The 21,740-nt window shown below is 28.6% G+C and overlaps 1 protein-coding gene and 2 non-coding genes across 3 annotated transcripts in view; 2 read left to right on the top strand and 1 right to left on the bottom strand.

Moving 5' to 3' along the window:
• LOC107443706 (cyclin-dependent kinase inhibitor 1) overlaps window positions 1-21,499 on the bottom strand; it is a 36,861-nt gene extending 15,362 nt beyond the window's left edge. The window contains exons 1-2 of the mRNA XM_021145754.3: window positions 20,647-21,499; window positions 4,519-4,690 (exon numbers count right to left, since the gene is read on the bottom strand). Of these exons, the coding sequence (XP_021001413.1) occupies window positions 4,581-4,690; window positions 20,647-21,061 (525 nt within the window). The 5' untranslated portion in view covers window positions 21,062-21,499 and the 3' untranslated portion in view covers window positions 4,519-4,580. The remainder of the gene's footprint in view (window positions 1-4,518; window positions 4,691-20,646) is intronic.
• Window positions 16,341-16,414, top strand: TRNAT-AGU (transfer RNA threonine (anticodon AGU)). Its single transcript has one exon. It is a non-coding gene; the product is annotated as a tRNA-Thr (tRNA).
• On the top strand, window positions 16,674-16,747 carry TRNAT-AGU (transfer RNA threonine (anticodon AGU)). Its single transcript has one exon. It is a non-coding gene; the product is annotated as a tRNA-Thr (tRNA).
• Window positions 21,500-21,740: the final 241 nt, after the last annotated feature.

Raw genomic sequence — 21,740 nt, forward strand, 5'->3', positions numbered from 1 at the left:
ATTTTAAACAAAACAATCAATTTTTAAGTATACTAGTATTCCTTTCGGTCTATTTTAAACCTAAAGAATCGTAACTATGATGTGATCAATTCAAATCTGAACTGATCGAATTCAATTCTGAAACAGATGGAAGTACAGATTTGAGTCATAGGGAAGGTTTTAGCAATGAATGAAAATTAAAACTCTTAAGAATATTCACGAAAAATATATTTTATGCAAGATAGAATTAAAATTTAACCGGTACTCCGAACATTGGTGTTTCTCCTATTCTATCCACAACAGAATATGGAATAAATATAATAATATCAACGAATAAATTAATATAAAATCGGAGAGTATAACAAATTTTTCGGACATTCACCAAAGCGACTATGTGATTGTTGACATTCACCGGTGAAAGCCGACATTCTCTTGAATTCGGTTCATAATTAAAGCACAATAGCTGATAAAGGATGCATTAACGATTTCACTTATGATTTTTTAGCCAGACGTTTACTTTAATGTTAAAAATATAAATCTTATTAATTCACTAAAGACACACGCACAAAAGAAAGAAATTGTCCCAACAAATCTTATCGTCTGCGTATAGAACTATTTTTCTTTTTTTAAGTTGATAAATCCTGCCATCTTCTATCCCCAAAGTTGTCCAAGAAGGCCTCAAACATGATAGGAGGAGTCGTCGTTTATCCAAGAATAAAAGGGGGTGAGAGGGGGGAGTAGCTTTTTATATAACTTTTCTTCTTTTATTATTAGAGCTGTTTTTATAACTGAGCGCATGTGCCAAGCGAAAATTCTGTCAAAGGAGACGGACGGACGAACGAACGGTGACAAATGGGAGCCTCGGTCAGAGGTCGAAGAGTAAGAAGAAAAAAGAAAAAAAAAGATTCGGATTCACTGGGACTGGGGTGGTTTAAAAATCACAACAAATTTGCTTTTTAAGAAGCTTCCCTGCAGAATTGTGTGGCATTAATATGTTTACGTTAAAATTTTACGTCTTGATTTAAATTGCTTAGTAGATTAATAGAATCTTAAATAAGTAGATTAATAGAATCTTAAATAAGAATATTTGTTGCAAAAGAAAGTACACAGATATTTCTGTAGCTTATATTTTACGTATTTACTGTTTAGAAATTTTATCTCTAAGTTACGATGAAATTAAACAAAGGATGATGATAAACTGAGCTTAGATTAAACAAATATATCATAAATTTTAATTGAGAAAAATACAAAATTATGTTTGTTTTAACTTTAATAAAAAAAAAAAATTTGGAAAAACCAATACTTATTTTAAACAAATCATCACTCTTTTTTTTCTTCAAAAATATTGGTATTCCCATTGGCCTGTTTTAAACCTTAAAAAAAATCTTTAGCTATGTTCGAAATAAGAACAGAATAAAATAGTCTGAACTTATTAAATAAATTTTAAAATTCTGGAGCCAGTTTTAACATTCACTCTTACATTCAAAATTCAGGTTTATAAATGTTTTATGAATTATAAATTTTTACATAAGATTTCTGTTGTATATTTCTGTATGAGCAAAATGTACGATATAGTATATAACTATTCATATGAGTTTAGGCATCATAACTAAAAAAAAGTTCTTCACAAACTTTTTCAGTAAAGAACAAAAAAATATCAAAAAAATTACGAATTAAAACTATAGAGTAAAAAATCTAGTTCTTGGTCTGGATGATTTGGATAATTTACTTATCATACATGCTTGAAATTTTAACATGAAGTTAAACTAACTTAGTTAATTAATGCATTTATTAACAAAAATTGTAATACATTCATATCAAATTGAAATACAAATATCGAACTTTAACTAGAGCTGCAAACATTGACATTAGTTTCAGGGGTAAATGCTTTAAAGATTCTAAATTACAGAAAACAGTTTACTTACAAGTATTTAATTACGGCTACACTTTACAAAGCAGAAGTCATTAAATAAAACTATGACTAACGTAAAATATGTACACAATAATGGAGAAACGTCTATCAAGCCAATTTTTGATCCAGCCCCCAATAAACTTTTTTTTAAGGGTCGAAGGTCTCGAATTCGCGAGCGAATTGAACGCTACCTCCCTCTCAAAAAACTTTCTAACGAAAAAAAGTCACTGTTGAATCAGATTCAGACCCTCACAAAGTTCTGTAACAGTGATCCCTAAACAAAACATCGAATAGAAGTGCAAAAAAATCGATATAATACATCCCACCTCATAAAAGGTTTTCGCGCGCTTTTTCATGAATGGAATAATTTTTTTCATCTTAATCTAAGAATGCGCATAAAAACTATAAGAATGCTACGTATTCTATTAGTCACTTTTTTTTCAGTAGTTTGAATGAGTATAAGGTTAAAAATTCTTGGTATGTCTTTTGAAGGTGATATTGCTCTTGGAGGTTAGAGAAGATTTTGGCTTAGGGCATCTTCAATCCGCAATCAAGATTGTATCATCTTAACTTTTTTCTGTAACTAACATATTTTTTTTTAATGCATCATTTTATTATGATGCATTAAACTTTTTTATGATTATCATTATATTATGATCATTAAACTTTTTTAGGTGATGCATTAAACTAAAACACGTTAATTTTTTTAACGCATCCTTAATAAGTTTAGTTGCTTATAAGATTAATGCATCATTATATTATGATGCATTAAACATTTTTATGATTATCATTATATTATGATTACTAAACTTTTTTTATATGATACATTAAAATAAAAAGTTTATTTTTTGATGCATCATTAATACGGTAGTTTTATTTGGTATATTATTTGAATTCCTATATTCAAATACATCGGAACACGTTAAAAATCAAAAATTCGAAGAAAAAAAAAGATTAATTTTCTCTCTCGCTTTTTCTGGTGTAAAAATATTGGTTATTAAATATCATAGAAAACATCGATAACCTAATCTCACGTTATTTGTTTTTACCTTAAATTAACTAATTTATGAAATATTAACTCGTAATAAATTAAACATAATAAAATATTTGACAAAAATATTTAGCCAACTGTTAACTCAGAGTTAATTAACATTGAATGTTTTTACAGATAAGATGGAATTATTTATCAACTACAAGTGATAAAGGAAAAAAGTTTTTAAGGGAATTTGGAGTATTTAGAAGGTTAAGACAGGTGTAGAAACAGACAGGAAATTGAAAAATTTCAGAGCACGTCTTTAAAGACACTAACTACGAGCAGCTGGTACGATGAGGGAGAGAGCGCCTGTCTATGTACCAACACCTGCCTCTTTAGTACGATGCCGAAATGCTAAAATTACATTCTAGAACACATTTATTCATTGAAATATTGGGTCATCACCAAACGATCACGATTTCAGAGCATACATATGTATGGCATATATGGGTATGAACACCGATAGCATTCGAAAGTAGAATTACGCACAATTTATCTTAAAAAGGAGAGAAAAGATACATTGTCATCCGGCGGAAATTGTTGTTCCGAGCAATTCCGATACTTCATAGACGCACCCAAAGAAAGATATTTCCCGAAATCTCATGCCAGTTATAGTTAGTTTCTGAAGTGCCATGATATAAATTTGAAAAATATAACAGCATTTACAATTAGTAATAGAAGTGCTATGACTTAACCTTGAAAAATTTAACAGCAGTTATTATTAGCAACTGAAATTTGGAAAATATAACAGTAGTTATAATTAGTAACTGAAGTGCCATGACTGAAATTTGAAAAATAATGTAGCAGTTGTAGTTAGTAACTGAAGTACCATGACTTAAATTTAAAAAATATAATAGCACTTATAATTAAAAACTGAAGTGCTGTCATTAAAATTTAGAAAAATATATAACAAACTTATATTATTTTTGCGAAAAAATTCAATTTTTTCAAATTTTGACTCAAGATTCAATGGTTTTTCAAAATTGGTTTGATATTTTGAAATAGTTAAATGCTGTCCAAAGTTTATCATTATAAGTTAAAGTTAAGTAAATAAATAATTTTTAAAAATGTATAACAAAATAAGTATTAAGATTTCAATATATCGCTTGCCCCTATGAAGCGAAATAATTGCCGTTCAAAAAAACAAACTAATTTAGCTAGGTTTTTCATAATAAGTAAACTACATATGGATATCAGATACTTATAAATACATTAATTTAAAACTATTAGTATTTAAACACTTTGTTCACATTGCAGGCTTTCGTTTATTAAATGAATTACATTAGCATTACAGTTTTACCAAATATTAGGCTTATGTATGAAAAATGAAAAATTTTAAGAAACATAGTTTTTTGAATTCTTAATATAAATATGCAAAAAATTAAAAAAAATTTATTTGTTACTTTTAATAATAAAAATGAAAATCTTTTAAAATTGTATCGTTATTGCATAAAACAGAAGCAACATTGTAATCACAAATCAAACCGAGAAACGTAAAGAAAGCGGACACATTACTTTATGTAAGAAAGTCAGAAATAATAACAAATAGTTGTAAGATTCAATGAAATGTTGCTATTTGTGTGTTGAAACTTACCTCTGTCGTATCCAGCGACTTCGGTGACTTAAATGAGGGTGGTTGTGAGATGAATAATTTTTCTACCTCAGCCTCGTCGTAGTTGTGAGACTATTACGACCCACTCGACGAACTTTCAGTTTGGAAGAGGAACACTCTTCTGGATTTCTTCGCTTTTTCGTTGTCATGAAATCTAAATAAAGAATAAAAATATTTAGTATAAATACGTAATTTTCATAATTATAATTCTGTATGAAATAAATATTTTAGACTACATAAAATATGATGTGTTAATAGAATTATTTAGAGTAGAAATAACTAATGAAAATAATGCCTTCTAACGATAATGCTTGAAAATTGCCATACATGAACGCATACTTCTTTATTTTATGTTTTATGGGCCATATGAAATAGTTATTCTATAGAGTATTGCTCTTCAACAGTATAGTCAATTCATTTTCAATTGAAGATTATAACTAGTTATTCTTGAATAAATAAATTAGTTGCTATCTTATTATCGTATAGCTCACTGTGGATTATTATGTATCTCTATTACTCTCTTCATTTGTCTCACTGTGGATTATTATGTATCTCTATTACTATCATCATTTGACTCACTATATCTTATCTATCTCTATTTATATGATCATTTAGCTGACTATGGTTATGAGTTATTATATACAATTCACTCAAGTTCTCACTATTTTTTTCTTCTTTTTTTCTTCTTTTGGCATAGTATGACTCTGAATCTTTACTATAATAAGTAGAGCCCGGATTTTGATGACCTAAAAAATCTCAACTAGTATGTTCTAAGCTCATTAAAGTTTGAAAAATATGTTATATATCCTAAAATAACAAAAAAAAGGAAAATATATTGACACCAAGATATTTTTATTTTGTATAGAAACTTTAATGGATATAACAACTTCCATCTCATAATATTACTAAATATCAGAATTACATTGGATTATTAAATGTTTTTTGATAANTGACTCACTATATCTTATCTATATCTTATCTATCTCTATTTATATGATCACTTAGCTGACTATGATTATGAGTTATTATAGTTATTATATACATTCTACTCAAGTTCTCAATATTTATTTATTTATTATTATTATTATTATTATTTTTGGCATTGTATGACTCTGAATCTTTACTGTAAGTAATAAAAAGCAAAGTGTTGCGATGTGAATTCATGTAACATTTTTATTCAATAAAACAATTTTCTTTGCATTAATTATAAATCTTAATTTTTAAAAAAATGAATCCTAAACTATATTATTCAGCTCTATTACCTAAATTAATACTTTATTATTTTGGAACATAAATAAACTAAAAAAAATAGAGAACCGGTTTTCAAAGTTCTAGAGAGTCAATTAATTATTTTAGAAAAGAAAGCAGAACTTTGTTTTTACCAAACCACAAATACTATTACCTTATATCTTTAAATACATACGCCAATGAAAATTATCTATATCTTTCAATGGAAGAGAAAATATATATTCTTAAATCTCTTTCAAAAAAGAAACCGGATTTTCACCGTTCATTATTTAGTTACCAAGAAGTTGAAACAATCACACCATTATCAGCTGATAAGGTGGATTGTTTCAACTTCATTTTCTTCAAGACGTTATCAATCACAAGGCTGGAAAAATATAGAATAATTGTGCCGATAACATTATGAAAATTCACAATGGTAATACTGACAAAAAAAAAAGAAGAGGGGAATATTGCAGAGCTTATTTTTATTTCGAAACTAGAAGTAATAATAATGGTAATTGGACTGAGAATAGCTGATTCTATAGATAGCTACTGACTGACAAATAATACAATTCGCTCTTTAACAATTCCAGTTCAAAGCAAAATTATAGATAGCTGATCACAAAATTACAATTAAGTATACAACTAAAATGTTGGCAATTATTTTGTCACAAATCTGATACTATAAAACTTATATAGTTGCTTAGAAGTAAAAGCTAAGGCAGATCTAAAGGAAAGAAGAAAGAAAAAAGAAGAAGAAAAAATGGGTTAGGGGATTTTTTTAAATAAAAAATAAGAAAAAGGCAATATTTGCTAATGAAGATGTTCTTAGAATGAAGAACGATTTTTTTTTTAATGCCTCATCGACTTGTCTCCATTTATTTGAACAAGTAAGGCGTTTATTCAATTGAATTGTATTACTTAAAATAAATAACTTACTATGGTAAGTACAAGATATAAAACTAGAAATAAATATTAAAAACCATCAAACATTTAATTAACCAGATCCTCCCTATTTAGGGATTACTATTATTATTTACGAAGGGGAAAAGATGATGATTATTTAAACGTATCCAAACAAAGCTTTCACAAAAATAGGAACTTAATTCAAACAAATGAAACATATGTCAAACTGAGATAAAATATGCATAATTCAATTAATGCGTACATCATAATGAACTAAGTTTATTAAATATAATACTGATAAAAAATATCAATAATAAAAGCACTAAATTAAACTTTACATTAAAAATAATAGTAAAGAAATTCATAATTTAACTCGTAAGAACATCAGGATTAAAATTTTTTTGTAAATTAAGAAGAAAAACAAATAATGAGATATTGATTTCTTTATTCTAGAGTGCTCTTAACAATTAATAATCATGATATTTCGTTCATAATCAGTAAAATGCTATGAGTGTGCTTCTGTGCTCATCAACAGTGTTTAATCTGTTCAAAAGATAAAAAGCACTGACATATCATACAGGTGGTACTTCTGACTGACAATGATACCATTGTCTATCCTGACTGTTATCAGTTGCAATGTTTAGTGCTGAATGGAAAAAATAAAAAAATATCAATGCTTTTGAGTGTTTAAAAATATCATCAAGTGCTCTTGATTGGGTAACCGGACGCTCTTAACAATAACAAATTTCTTCTGGAAAAATTGGGCAATTGGAAAATACTCTTCACAAATTTTTAGCTTTATTAAGTACACTTCTATTGTTTCATTGTAGACTGTGGTAAATAGGTTAAAACTATGAAAAGAATTGAAAAGATAAGAAATTTGTTGCGTACAAAACGATCCAATTTTTATTTATTTATTATTTTGCAAGTTATAAAATTTTATAAGAAATCGGTGCAAATTTTTATTTTATAGAACAAAACAACCTCGACAACGGTAATATCATTGGCGGGAGAAAAAGCAATTCAAACTTCTTTATTGATTACTACTACTCTTAAACTATTTATAGTATGCTTACAATTTTTGTAAACGATATTTAAGCAGAGATATAGTATAAAATGGAACAAATTACTAATTCTGACTTTTATAATTTTTTTTTTTTTTCTTTTAAAGACAAAGCAACCGTGTAGACCTCAAAATAGATTAGATACTTGTGCAATGCAATATTTTTCATGCCTTAATTGGGTCAAAATTAAACTTGATAAATTACAATTATCTAACAAACGTTTTAAGTAATCACACTCCTGGATAGTGTACAGATGATTTAATCCGATAATTCTTAAACCAATTAGATGCCTTCATTTTCCCCCCAGAGAATAAGATTATTCAAGCAAAACCTCTAGCATTTTTGAGGGATATAAGCGTTTTAAAATGAATTATGAATATAGCTATTGGTTTGTGAGGAATTTTTAAAAGTAAATTTAAAAATAAAAAAAATCTTAGAAAAATACCAATCATACAATAGCTTCAAAATAGAGTATAAAATCAAGTAATAAAATATCACCTGTCATGCATTAACTGGCAGAAAACTTAACATTATAAATCACAGTTGGTTTGTATACTTGAGAAATCTAATTAACATTTAAGATTTGTGTAGATAATTTTATCAGATAATTCATAAATAAGTTCGATTTTTCTTCATTGAGAATTTGATAATCTTATTATAGAATGAATTATAAATATAAGTATAGCTTTATTCTCGACGTACTAATGTTAGTGGGCCTTAGTAAATTTTTAAAAGTGCATTGCAAAAAAATAATGTACTTTATGTCATTTTTGGGTGTACTTTATGTCATTGTTGATATTGTCCATCCCCAAAGTGACCTCCAAAATATTGCGTGCTTAAGGTTAGAAAGAAAAAAAGGGTGGCCTACCAATCAGGAGAGGGGTGGAGTGAGCCATTATGCAAGCACAATAGCTTTCATTAGGTATTCTGTACTAAGAGTCATCCTTCAATGTTGTGAAATTACTCTAGCATTGTTTGGATTTAAATGACGGAAAATTTCCCTTTCGATGTCATGAGCATAGGCTGTTTGGAGATTATTAACCTATTCTCATTCCCCGATTACAATCTCGAAGGCATGGGTCTCGACGATTGAGAAAGATTGGATAAAAGGGTTGAAAGAACACGAAAGATGGAATTAGAAGACCTCATTGCGACCTTTACATTTTGGAGAAAACAATAAAAAACCTTGAAAAAAATCAACGAAATGTCACTATTTTTACTTCAATTACTTTTCTTAATAACTGTAGTTGAATATAATCTATTTTTGTCAATATGTCTAAAAGTATTGTTCCCTATTGTGCTGTAGATATTTGAAAGTTTATAAATTTTTGACTTATCTACACTACGTGATTTCTACTTTCGTAACAACAATTTTCAATTTTTATAAATAAAAAGCCCGATTTCAATTTTTAATAAGAAAAAAATTAATAAATAAAAACTTGCCAACTGCTTCCTAGCTCGACGTGATAAATGAAGAAAATTTTATAATAAAACATGATATTTTATAATTGACAATTTGGATTAATTAATTTTTAAATCGAAATAAATAATCTACTGAAAATTAAAAAAAGAAAAAAATAGGGTCATATTATCAAAAATCTGATATAATGAATGCTTTTTTAATTGAGTTAGTCGGTTTTTCAGCAACTCAAATATGCAACAGCTAATTTTATTTATAAATAAAATCATAGTACTATTTTTGGCAATTCAGAAATCTATTAAATTAGTTTTAACAATTAATTGTTTACCTTATATAATATAAAACGGAATATATGATGAATTACCTATGAATTTGATTCCTCACCTGTTAAACAAAGTATTATTATGTTTGAATTAGATTGGTACAGAACTAATGAGGGTTAAATTTTTATTTTCCATATTATTTAAAAAAAGAATATATTTTCTTTTGAAACCTTGACGTGATAACTGACCGTTTGTCCGTGTATTATCTAGTATGGGTGGAGTCCATCAGTTTCCGTCCATACAAAAATCTTCTTATTCAACAATAATGTTCTGGTTTTGATATTGCATAGAAGTGGGTGGGGAACAAAGCATGGTTGTTCGTCTGTGTCATTCAGAAAAAAGCGTGAAGAAAATTTTTTGCCAAGGTTAGAGGCAACGCCCTGTAGTACTATTGTACAAAGACCCAGAATTAACACGCTAGACTAAATAGTCATGTTAATTAAAAAATAAAACGTCGAACAATATTTAGTTAAAGCAAGGTGAAAAAGATTATGGCAGAATGAATTGAAGAAAAATTATAAAGTACAAGAATATAAACTAGAAACTTTAAATGAAGTAAAAGGTCATTCGATAGATTTTTTCCCTTCTTTCTAGTTTTAGGAGTTATAGCCATTTTTAAAGAAAACTTATTAGAGAAGTACATTGTAGAGAAATGTGCAACTTCTCCGTTTTTTGCATACATAATATCAAGAAGTAAGCTAATATAAAAAAAATAACAAGTTTTCAAAACTGTTTAAATAAACATAGAACTTTTGATTACAGTTTCAAGTTTATAAATCCCTTATATCCTACGATATCAAAATCAAAGTTACTGTTCAAATATTTCCTTTGTAACAAAATAACTAATATCACCTTAATTCGATTAAGAATTAATGTAACAGGCAATAACAAATGCTGCTTTAAAAGGAAATTTTTATCTCAAAATTATCTCCCTTTAAAATTATACTTTTATTAAAATAACATTTAAATTACACTTTTATTAAAATAAAATTAAAAAGAGATATTTTAAATGCAGCTTGCAATCTTTTAAATTCATCTCACTACAACTAAAAATATTCCACACTTGCCAAATGAAGAAAATAATCCAATCAGAAATAAGTAGATAAAAATTTTAATAGTAGTTCTAAAGCAATAAGTAAAACGAATAAAAATTATTGATATTTCAACCCTTTTTAAACGACGATCAACCTGTTAAAGAAAAAGAAAAAAACTGATGACTGGGTTCGCTCTTTTAAGTGGAATCTCCCGTCGTTTCGAGTTCCGCAGCCACAGTTCGATCCAGCGATCACCTGTTGTTCGCGAATGCAAAAGCAGTGTCACCTAGCGAAGATGATCATTTGCTAGGCAGGGAAAAAAAATTAAACAAAAGATGCCAAACAATAAATGGTGGACAAGTTTCCTCAGCTTAATTCAGGGTCAGAGGGTCGTTCCGCTCTGCATCATCCCTGGAGCACCCCTTGTGAGGGGATGGCGAACGTGAAATGGGAATAGATTGATGATTATATGAATGCTCAGGGCGATGAAAGAAAAAAGTAAATAATATCTATTTTATTTAAAACTTATACGTAATAGAAAGGAATGAATTGCAAGAGCATTTGAACTCTTTTTTTCAAGCAATAAACCTTTACCAGATCGGGATTATTCAATACAATATAAATGCGTCATCTTAAAAAAAAAATGCATTGCAAATCTTTTAGGGTTAAGTACAAAATTTCTTTCGGAAACAATCGCGGTATAATAAACCGTACTTTGTTATTACTGAATATTAAAAGTTTTAATTAAATCCCTGGCAAGCAACTGAAACTAGATCACCTAATTCGCTTTTTAAATTAAATACAAATATGCATGCTTTCTATGTTAAATGTATGAATAACAATTACAAATAAACTGCACTATGCAGGCCTTGTGCTAAGCATTCACCACCTCGCCAAATGCGATAAAATCGTAAATTTGGCGAATAAAATTGTGTTTTGGCGAAAGTATTAGAGGGTGATTTTTTTCCACGAGAAAGAAAAATATATATTTAACTAGATCCTCAAAATTACGACAAAATTAATTTTTTTAATCAAACAGTATTTTTTATTCGATTACAGTAATTTTCAGTGCGCCGCATAACCAATGAGAATTGGGTCCAAATTATGTAAGCCTGAGACAAACTACTGTGAAATAGTTTTCTATGAGAAAAAAATTAATCATAAAAAATTGTTAAGATTTGCATTTTCGAAAATTGGCGAATACTTTTCATATTTGGCTAATTTACTAGTTAATAATTTGGAATCCTTAACGCAAGCTCTGTCTAAGCATACATTTTTTTTTAATAAGCTTGTTAGAAAGCTACTTTAGACTTTTAGAAATTTGACCTAACTTCAGACTCCATATCTTTATGTCACCGTAAATAATATTCATATTTAAAAGAAGAAAGAAGAAAAAAAACTATTGGAATAGCTACTCTAGTTAAATTTAGACATATATGTAATAGCAAATGCCTAAGTTTCTAATAAACTATTGCTCAAATTTTAATTTACGATAAGACGCCTGCATTGCCCTCGCGCAAATCAGCCCGTCACTTTTTTTTAAAATGCGTATAATGTATTATTGAATATGAGTTAAAAGATTCAGAAATGTATTTAACGTTTTGAAAGTAGGACTTGTACACAGTAGCTAGAGAAATGAGAAATTTCTTTCGTCAAAATCACCCATAAGGCCCCTGATAGAGATGCTTATTGAAAGCTAGATAAACTGTTAGTAACGCAATAGCAATCTGTCAAAGCGTGACTGAAATATCTTCCTTGCTTTAATCTAAATAATTTACAACGCCTATCATTTAACTCGTAAAAACACTTGGAATTGAAGACCAAGTTTTTCTTTTCTCTCATTTAAATTGGAAGGGAAAAAATTAACACCGATAACTAGAAATCATAGCGAATAAAAAAAGAGCAAAACAAATATTTTCACTAACATTGACGTCATAGGACCACGTGTCCACGCGAACGGAGGGTCGATGGAGCTTTTTTTATTTATTTTATTATTATTATTTCTTTAACAACGTCCCCTGGATGGATGAAAAAGACGCTAATATATACTGCTAAGCAAGAGGCCCAAGTTAAGGGTATCGAAGTTCCAGAAAAGTTAAATAGCGGGTCTTCCTCGGCGCAAGGAGCAATAAAACGATTTTTTATGGATAAATCAAGGGCTTTCTGTGGTAAATCCATAAGGAATACTCTTTGTACTGCTACATGAAATATGAGTTTAGAAATAGTATGCTATGTTATCAAATGAAAAGAAAAACATAACCATTACAATACAGCATTCTATACATAAATAACTCATTTTTAGTGTGCGAAAATAACAATAATATAAATTTTAAAGGAAAAAAATTCAGTTTTTTTTTCTTCCTTTTTTTTCTAGGGAATGTGTATAACAGTTGTGTAATACAATGCACTCAAAATTTTTAAATGTAATGCAGGATAAAGGACATTTCTTAAACAAATTAAGGAATGAATGCCAATGCAGAGGAAAAAATTAAAACTTATGCACAATAACTAAACTACACTTATCAATCTTAAGTTAAGCATTAAATAGAAATCGATGCATAAATATTGCATGTAACTTTCAAGTTAATACATTAATCGAAACATTAAAAACCTTGAGTAAACAACTAAATCAAGATACAAAACTAGCGCCATTTTTAGTATTAAGCCCTAGATAAAAAATTTCAACACTCCTATTTTTTTTACAAGCTTATATTGTAAATTAGAACAGAATTTCCTTTTTAAGAGAAATTGAAATCGTAGTCGCAAAGGAAGTAATTAGGTATTCATGATTCACCTTGAAAATTAATATGCCATACTAACTGAGACCGCCAAAATATACCGGGTGTAATTCGACTAGATTAGATCATATGTAGAAGATGAAGGGGAAAGAAAGAAAAAAAAATTACGTGAAAGGAGAGCAAACAACGTTATAAGAGCAAGTTGAAACAAGCTAGGTTTATTATCAGTCCTTCTTTTTTGTGGAGGTTTATTAGCAAATAAAATGACTCACATTCAAATGATAAGAATATTCGGTCACAATAGCAACAAAAAGATTTATGTATAGAAAATTCGAGCCATTATTCTTGATTGAAGTTGTCACATCTAGGATGTCAAAAGATCGTATGTCGATTCATATAAAATTGGCATCATGTTCGCTCTAACAACAACCTTTGCTACGACTAAGCAAATATTAGATACCTTTGGATTGTATAATGACGAGGATTAATAAAAATTTCTATTATTTAAAATTAGGAGATTTTTGTTGGCTTAGTTTTTTTTTTATTTATTTAAAAAAAAAAAACACCTTAAGTGCAAAAGATATATCTAATGAAAAAGTATAAGAAAATCTTACTATCAACTTTATTATTATAATGAACAGAAGGTACCATTCCAAAATTGTGCTTTATTTTTAGTTTTAAAATATGTTGTGTTAAGTGTTATGAATCAAATTTATTTTTTATATAATTTAGGCGGCTTTTAATTAGAAAACGCGTGTGGCAGAGAGTTTCATATCGTTGCGACACTGTCCAGAGCTAATTATTTTGGAAAATGTCTCCTGAACTTCCTTTCTACCAATCAGTGCATTATTTTACATATATATAATATTTTTGTTTAAAATATATATGTTAAAAAGGAAGAAAAAAAAATATCGCACTAACAGGCGAAATTTGAAATCCGGAAAAATTCAACACCAACAGATGCTTGAGCAAATCATGTTTAATATTTAGCTCACTTTCTTGTTGTAAGAAAGACCAACAAAAAAAAAAACTGCAGCAATAAAAAAAATGAAAATAAAATAAATCAGGTATAAAAGCAATTATTGGAGACATAATAGCTAGTTCATTTCCGAAAAGAAAAATAAATAAATAAAAAATCAGTGATGCTCTAGAGTCGAAGACGAATGAAGCGCCTCTGGTAAGGGGTCGAAAAACTATGTAAGGGGGAACTATAGATAGATAAGCATACCCCCAGATTCGGGGTGTTTTGCAGAACAAGAAAAAAAAGGGATATATATATATATTTTATTATCTATGTATTGCAAGCAAAATTCGCTATATCAGCTATATCCGATTTACGAAAATTCATTTCTTTCGTAAATGATTAAAATATTCGAAAAAAAGTTCGTGACAGTGATTGCAACACAACATTAGCTCTATGTACGCATATGTTGAATTCATTGGAATAATTAGAAGGAATGTTTCGCAAAAATGACTCAGCATAAAGAAAATGCCTTCAAGCATGAGTTAACATTGCACAAGAATATCCTCGCCTCTATTCAAATTGTGGCGTTGATTTGTTGCTATTCTAAATAATAGGCTTGAAAATTTATTGCAACTTAAGTTGTGTTGGCCATAGTATCACGGGTGTGCGTTAAAGCCAACTAGGAAAATTACAAACCTAATATGCTTGTTAAATATTCGCTTTCTTAGGCCTGTATCTCGGTCAAGATTTTATCGTCGTCATAATTTAAAAACCGAATGATTTAGAATATGTAATTTTAATAAATTTATGGGATATTACACAAAATAACTATCATATGTATTTTTTAATTCAGTATTAACGTACAATAACTAGTACATAGTGTTACTGTAGTATAATCATGCTATAATCCAATATTAGAAATTTTCACTCTATGAACTATTTACTGTTTTATGATAATGGAAGTAAAGATTTAGAAGAAAAAAACTCTATATTTTAACATACTCTGTACCTTTGATACTTTGTATCTTCTCAAAAATAATAAATGATAAAGCAGAAAAGCTTCTGAATGCATGCATAGGAAAATGTGTTTGGTCGCACAATGTTCATGCATAGTAGTAATTAGATTAATTTCGATTCCCAAATCGAATAAAATCAAATTTTTAAAAAAATAGTAGGAAATTTTAAGATTGCTAAAATAATTAAACACAACAATATAGACAACAAACAGGAATTTTATTCATAACTCGTAAATATTTATTGGAAGAAGAGGGAAAAAAAGCAAAACTACGTATGAATTCAGTAAAAAAATTTTATGAAACAATCCGTTTTCATGATGGTTAAACATACGCAATCCCAAAAGAAACGTCATTAAAGTAAATAAAAAAAGGGACAAGGAATTCGAATTATTTGTCAATACCCAGTCGCACGTGCATGACGTCAAGCGTAAAGTTTTTGGCGGGAAACTATATCCTTGCATAAGTAGCGCCTGAGCCAATAAAGAATAAAGCAAAAAAACTGCTACCACTGTTACAAAACACCAGATTTCAAGATGATATTTGCAAAAGAGATAATATTAGGGACAGAAATGAGAAGAAAAAATATTCTATTAATGGTTTTGGTTAGAAGAAGGCATCGCTTCCAACTGCAGCCGTGTAAAAACAAAAGTTTGGAACAATGATAAATGAGTAAATCAATAATTGTTCTTGAAATCTTTACTATAACTGGCAAAACACAATAAAACAATTCTTTTAAAATAAATTTAAAATACATGATTTATGATTAATTTAAATTGATGTTTATCAGTTTATACAACGAATTTTAATAAAAAAATTTTAAAGAAAAAAACATACGAAAGATTAAATAAGAATGTAGAAAAAATTGAAGAGAAAGAAACAAAATAAATTTTAACAAACGTTAAGTATTATATGAATATAATATTAAATGTACCTTTTCTTTAATTTTTTATCTTGCATTATTAAGTTTCAAAGCAAAAATATTAAAAACACGTTTTACAAAATGATAAAATATGGTAATTGTATTACAATTAATAAAGTACCTAAAATAACAAGAATTCTAAATAATTATACAAAATTAAAAGCAATCAGAGAATATTTATAATTTTTAATGTGGCGCCATGGCTTAGTTGGTTAAAGCGCCTGTCTAGTAAACAGGAGATCGCGAGTTCGAATCTCGCTGGTGCCTAGAAATGGTTGTTTTTACCTAAACCAACAACGGTGGTTTTTTATGCAAAAGATAGATCAAAATATTAAAATTGATAAAGAGAATCCAGTGCTTCTCTAATACAATCGTTTACTTTTGGAAATGAAAAAAATTTATTCAAGAGAATTTTTTCTTAACATTGTATTAACATTTCAATTATATAAAGCACAATAAGTGCAATATTAATTTACCTAATACAAGTATTCAAAATAGCTTCGAATACTATCATATCATACTACGCGGCGCCATGGCTTAGTTGGTTAAAGCGCCTGTCTAGTAAACAGGAGATCGCGAGTTCGAATCTCGCTGGTGCCTAGCGACCTTTTGCATGATAGCTACGTGGATTAGCTAATAAAGAGCAGTAAAAAAAAAAAAAAACTTATTTTCATATGAGTTTAAAAAAAATTATAATTCAGTGTACGCTTTTTCATTGCAGTGTATAAAATACGAATTTCAGTTATTTGGTTGTATTCAATTTTCAAAATATTTTTTTTTTTTAAAGTCCTGTAAAATTCAGTCTTTAGATTCATGGGATCAATATGTGACGTGCAATATGTAACGTTATTAAGATAAAAATGTTTTCTGGAAAATACATGAACATTTCAATATTAATTTTCTCCCACTAAGGTCCCCATTTCGTTTTATCTCAAAGAAATGAAAAGTTGAATTAACTCTTAATTAAGCATTTATTTGCTACTGCCAAGCAAAAGTTACGCGTAAGAGATTCAATCTTTAAAATACATTAATAGTGTCCTTAAATGTTTATAATATTTATTTAAATTTCAATATTTTTTCGAGATATTGAATGATTGATCGAAATATTTTTACGTATTGCTTCACGTTTAATTAGCATCTCTTTTAAAATAATTTTTTTTTCATGAGCATTACAAAGACAAATTATAATAATAATCCATAGATATTACAGAAATAAAAAAATTTCTCCATGTAATACAGAAATCAAGAAGAAAAAAATACTTTTTTTAAATTAATGCTGCTACTATAATATTTTACTCGATGCGGTTATGGTATTTTCAATTAATTCAAAATAACTTGCTCTCTTTTAAATGGTTCATGCATAATTTATTTTTTATTTTATTATTTATCATTTTATATTTTCCTGTTTCGAAAACAAAAGTAAGTTTGGGTCATGTGAATGTAATTTTTAAAAGATTTGCGAATTCGATAATAATTATCTATAACATATGTTCAGGACTACTTTTTTAAAACTTGAACACTTTACATTTAATTATTTCAATGATACTGCGTGTATTTAAAAATAAACGTATAATAAATAATCAAACTAAAACGGATTTATTGTAATTTTACACCAACAATAATTCGATAAGAGTTTAATTAAGATAAGAGTACATTAAGTTTGATATTTTTAATTGTAAAATTTATAAATCTTCATGTTAACAATAATGTTAAAAAAAAATTTTTTTTGTCATCATTCTAACTCTCCGATTTATTTTCTAATGTTGTTTTTAGAAAGGTAAAATATTCTGATTTTATGTGTTATGTGTTTTTCTTATCATCATCAACGTCGTCATGTTCTGTGAAAGTTGGGGGTTTGTGGCGTTGACATTTTCCCCTCTTTGTAAATTATTTATAAAATATACTGAGCATAACAGTAAACTTTTCTCTTACATCTAGCAAAATCAGAAACGTTTTATTTTCTTTTTCGGAAACAGTAGACTTGAGATACAAATTTAATCGTCCCAAATTAGATTCATCTCATCTTCTTCTTTAAAAAAATTTTTCAGTTAGAAAAATATAATACCATGAAGTGTCTAAAGCCGACAGTCCTTTAATATTTTCATGTCGTAATACTTTAGTTTTTTAAGTCCGAGAATACTTAAAAAAGTTTTTTTTAATAAGATTTTTAATTACAATACTGTTACATTACTGCAGACAGAATTAATATATTTTTCAAAAAAAAAAAAAAAAAAAAAAAAAAAAAAAAAAAAAAAAAAAAAAAAAAAANCGTAGACGATTAGAAAGTTTTACCATTTTTAAAATTCTTTTACGTACCTTTAAAAATTAATATTAGTTCTCTTTTAAGTACTCCCTACCATATGCATATAGCGGGTCATTGAAACTTTTTCATTGAATTAAATTCGATACATTACAGCAAATGTAAAAAACTTTAACAACTCACAAAATCAAAGTAAAAAAAAACTTTTAATTACATAGACAATTGGATAAAATATATATTATTCTCTTAAAATTAATTTCATTCGATTTTAAACTGGACTTATAAAATGGGGTTCATATTTTTAAGTTATAAGACTACTTAAACATTCCCCAGCAGAAAATATACCTTTTCAAAATATAAAAAGAATGAAGCAAAGGATTGGAAGGCTTTATCTATTTTTTAAATTTAAATAATAAAGGATTTTTTCGACCAAAATGTTCGTTGCAATTTTTTCCCTGTTCAAGGATTGCATTTTTATAGAATTAATCAACACTTAACATGTTACGTGACAGTTGTAAGCACGTGCGCTGATAATTATGCTTTACGGAAGACTGCCTACTCGCCAAGGATAGGATGCAGGAAAATTAGAATAGCACTCCCTCGTCTTAATTTGTGCGGACGTTAAATATTAGATAAATACTTTTCACTCACTGCCTTTTTTTTATTGCTAAGTGAATTAAAGCAAAAGATACATATTTCTATACGTATTTTGTTTTCGAATCTAAGATAAGACGTAGCATAGATTAGACATTAATTCTTACATTAGAAAGATTGTTTTACAGATAGACTGATTTATAAATATTAATTTAAGATTGCATTAATCAATCTACTACTTTAAGTATGCAATCTTAAATTAGTTTATTGTACTACATATATCTACAAATATATAGAGCATTAAAGACAAAAAGGATAAGAAAAAGAGAGAAAAACGAAGAAAAATAATGAGTTTTATTAACTTATTTATTAATTATTTTAACTATCTAGTTTATTATCATTGTAGTGATGTTTAATTTACCATAACATAATAATTTTTAATTGGTGCATTGAAATGAATATAAAAATAACCTATAATGCGATGATGAATGATAAACTATGGCACATAAAGGATGAATGATATTATCTATAGTATTTTTGTTTAATTCCTCCCTATTGATTTGGCTTAAATAAATTCTTTGTGCTCGAAAACAAGCCAAATCGCGGACGTGATATTTCACTACGTAATTACTGACTCTTTTTGTTGTTTTTGTATTTAAATGTTTTTATTAATATTTTTAAACATTTGGTTTTAAAAGCAATGATATAATGATAAAATTACAATTACGTACCTTTAAATTTGTACATTCAAACTTGTCCAATGTATCACAAATATTTAAGTGGTAAATATTAAATGATTTACCTCTGATTGAGCTTCAGTATCAATAACTATCTTTTTTAATAGTGGAATCGTTAATAAAGTTTAAATTTACTTAAAAATATTTTTAAATAGTTCGAATTAGCAAACAAAAATGCATACCTTAAAATTACTATTAGCTTGACTATTTGAGATAAATATTTAATTCGCAACTAATTATTAAAATTTATAATTTGATTTAGTAAAAGGAAGTGACCGTATTCTTAAAATTAAGTTTACTGATTTCTTTTAAGTAACAATTTATTTAATTCATAACTATATATTTTATTTTATATTTATAGCAGGCGTAGAACAGCCGACGTAACTCTGAGTTTACGATTATCCATAATTAACTCCGCAGTCTTGTGATTTTGAACCCAACGCAGAAGACATGGGAACTCCTGGATCAAGCATTGGGATAAACTAGCTTTCGAGGAGAACTTAATGATTGGACTAGCCCACATTTGCGTTACATGCGGAAGAAAACTTCCCACGTTTAGCTTGACGGCAAGAGGTGATCCGTCTACCACTGAGGATATTTTGCGTCGGCACTGTGATCTGTGTGAACCGGGAGCGAAATTCGTATCAACCAGCCAACGTAAGGATTAGAACCTGAATCACTTCATTGGGAGACTAACGCTCAATCCCCTGAGCTCCATAACTGAATATTAAACTAATAATAATAATTCGACACAGTAAACAATAACTAATCAAATATTTCGATACGATATAGATTTAAAAAATATAGCCTTTGAACTATGCGTTTTAATAGTTGCTAATCATGCTTAACTTTTGTGTAACTAACTATAATACATTTAAATAAATAGTTAAATAATGCAAATGGCTAACCTGTGATTTTATGTTGAGAAGAGGCGCCTGCGCCAGTTTTTTTCTTCTTTTGAGTAGTAGGTCCTGCTTTATGAATCTCTTCAACAATCGGTTCCACAGGAGCTTGTTGGACTCTTTCCTCCCGGTTCGATTCCGGTGCTGTTGATTGCTTTTTACTGCTGGATGATTTGTTGGCAAACACGGGTTCCCATTGATACCTTCCTGCCAGCGGTGTTTCCGTCAGGAAATCAAAGTTCCAGCGCTCCGTGTCTCTTTTTCTAATTTCTTCTTGCATCTTTTTCAAGAACACTGCCGGACCTACCGGATTTGGATCGCTAGTTTCAAACAACTTTCGACACACTCGTCTGTTTACATCACTACCAAAATTACGTCGCATCGCGTCGCGATTTAGTAAGAGCACTTGCGCAGTGCACATAGCTCCACCTCCAACAACAATAAATAGATGACTTTCCAAATAAAACCGAATAGAAAAATGGCTAAATAGAACAATTCAGTGGAAGAGCCTTGCTGAAAAATAATACACGGCAGCGATAAAACGCGTTTTCACCTCAACGCTGTTTTTTTTCCCCCCGAATAAAGATCGGAGGAGAAAATAACAAGAGCTGCAAGAGTACAAGGTTTAGGAGAAATTCACGGAGCTCCTTGATCGAACGTCTTCTCTCGACGAAGCTGGCTACGGTAATAATTGCGGGGAAACTTTTGAAAACTTTTCAGATACTCCCTCCTCGATAACGTAACCGCTTTTTTTCCCCCCGTACATCTCCTCCCTCATTGCCTTCCCCCTGGCATCCTCCCCCGAATTTCGTTTATTTCAGCTTGTCGCAGCTCCTGTTATATGGTTGTATTGTTGTGGCTCTTAGTGTTGGCGTGGCTTTTGGCGACAGCTTGCGTCATTTAAGCCAACTCGAGAAATATCTGAAAAAAGAAGGGGATTAAGTATGAAGTCGTTATAATTTTTTGGAATATTTTTTTATATTGTTTTCCTTTTTTTTTTATCTCGATGCAACAATTCTAAGAGAATTTCCACAGTACATTTTTGCGTTAATATCCAATAGATTTAATTTCTGTTTAAATGAAATGCCTTTCCACAATTC

Source organism: Parasteatoda tepidariorum, chromosome 10 (genome assembly GCF_043381705.1).
Source record: "Parasteatoda tepidariorum isolate YZ-2023 chromosome 10, CAS_Ptep_4.0, whole genome shotgun sequence".
Lineage (NCBI taxonomy): Eukaryota > Metazoa > Arthropoda > Arachnida > Araneae > Theridiidae > Parasteatoda > Parasteatoda tepidariorum.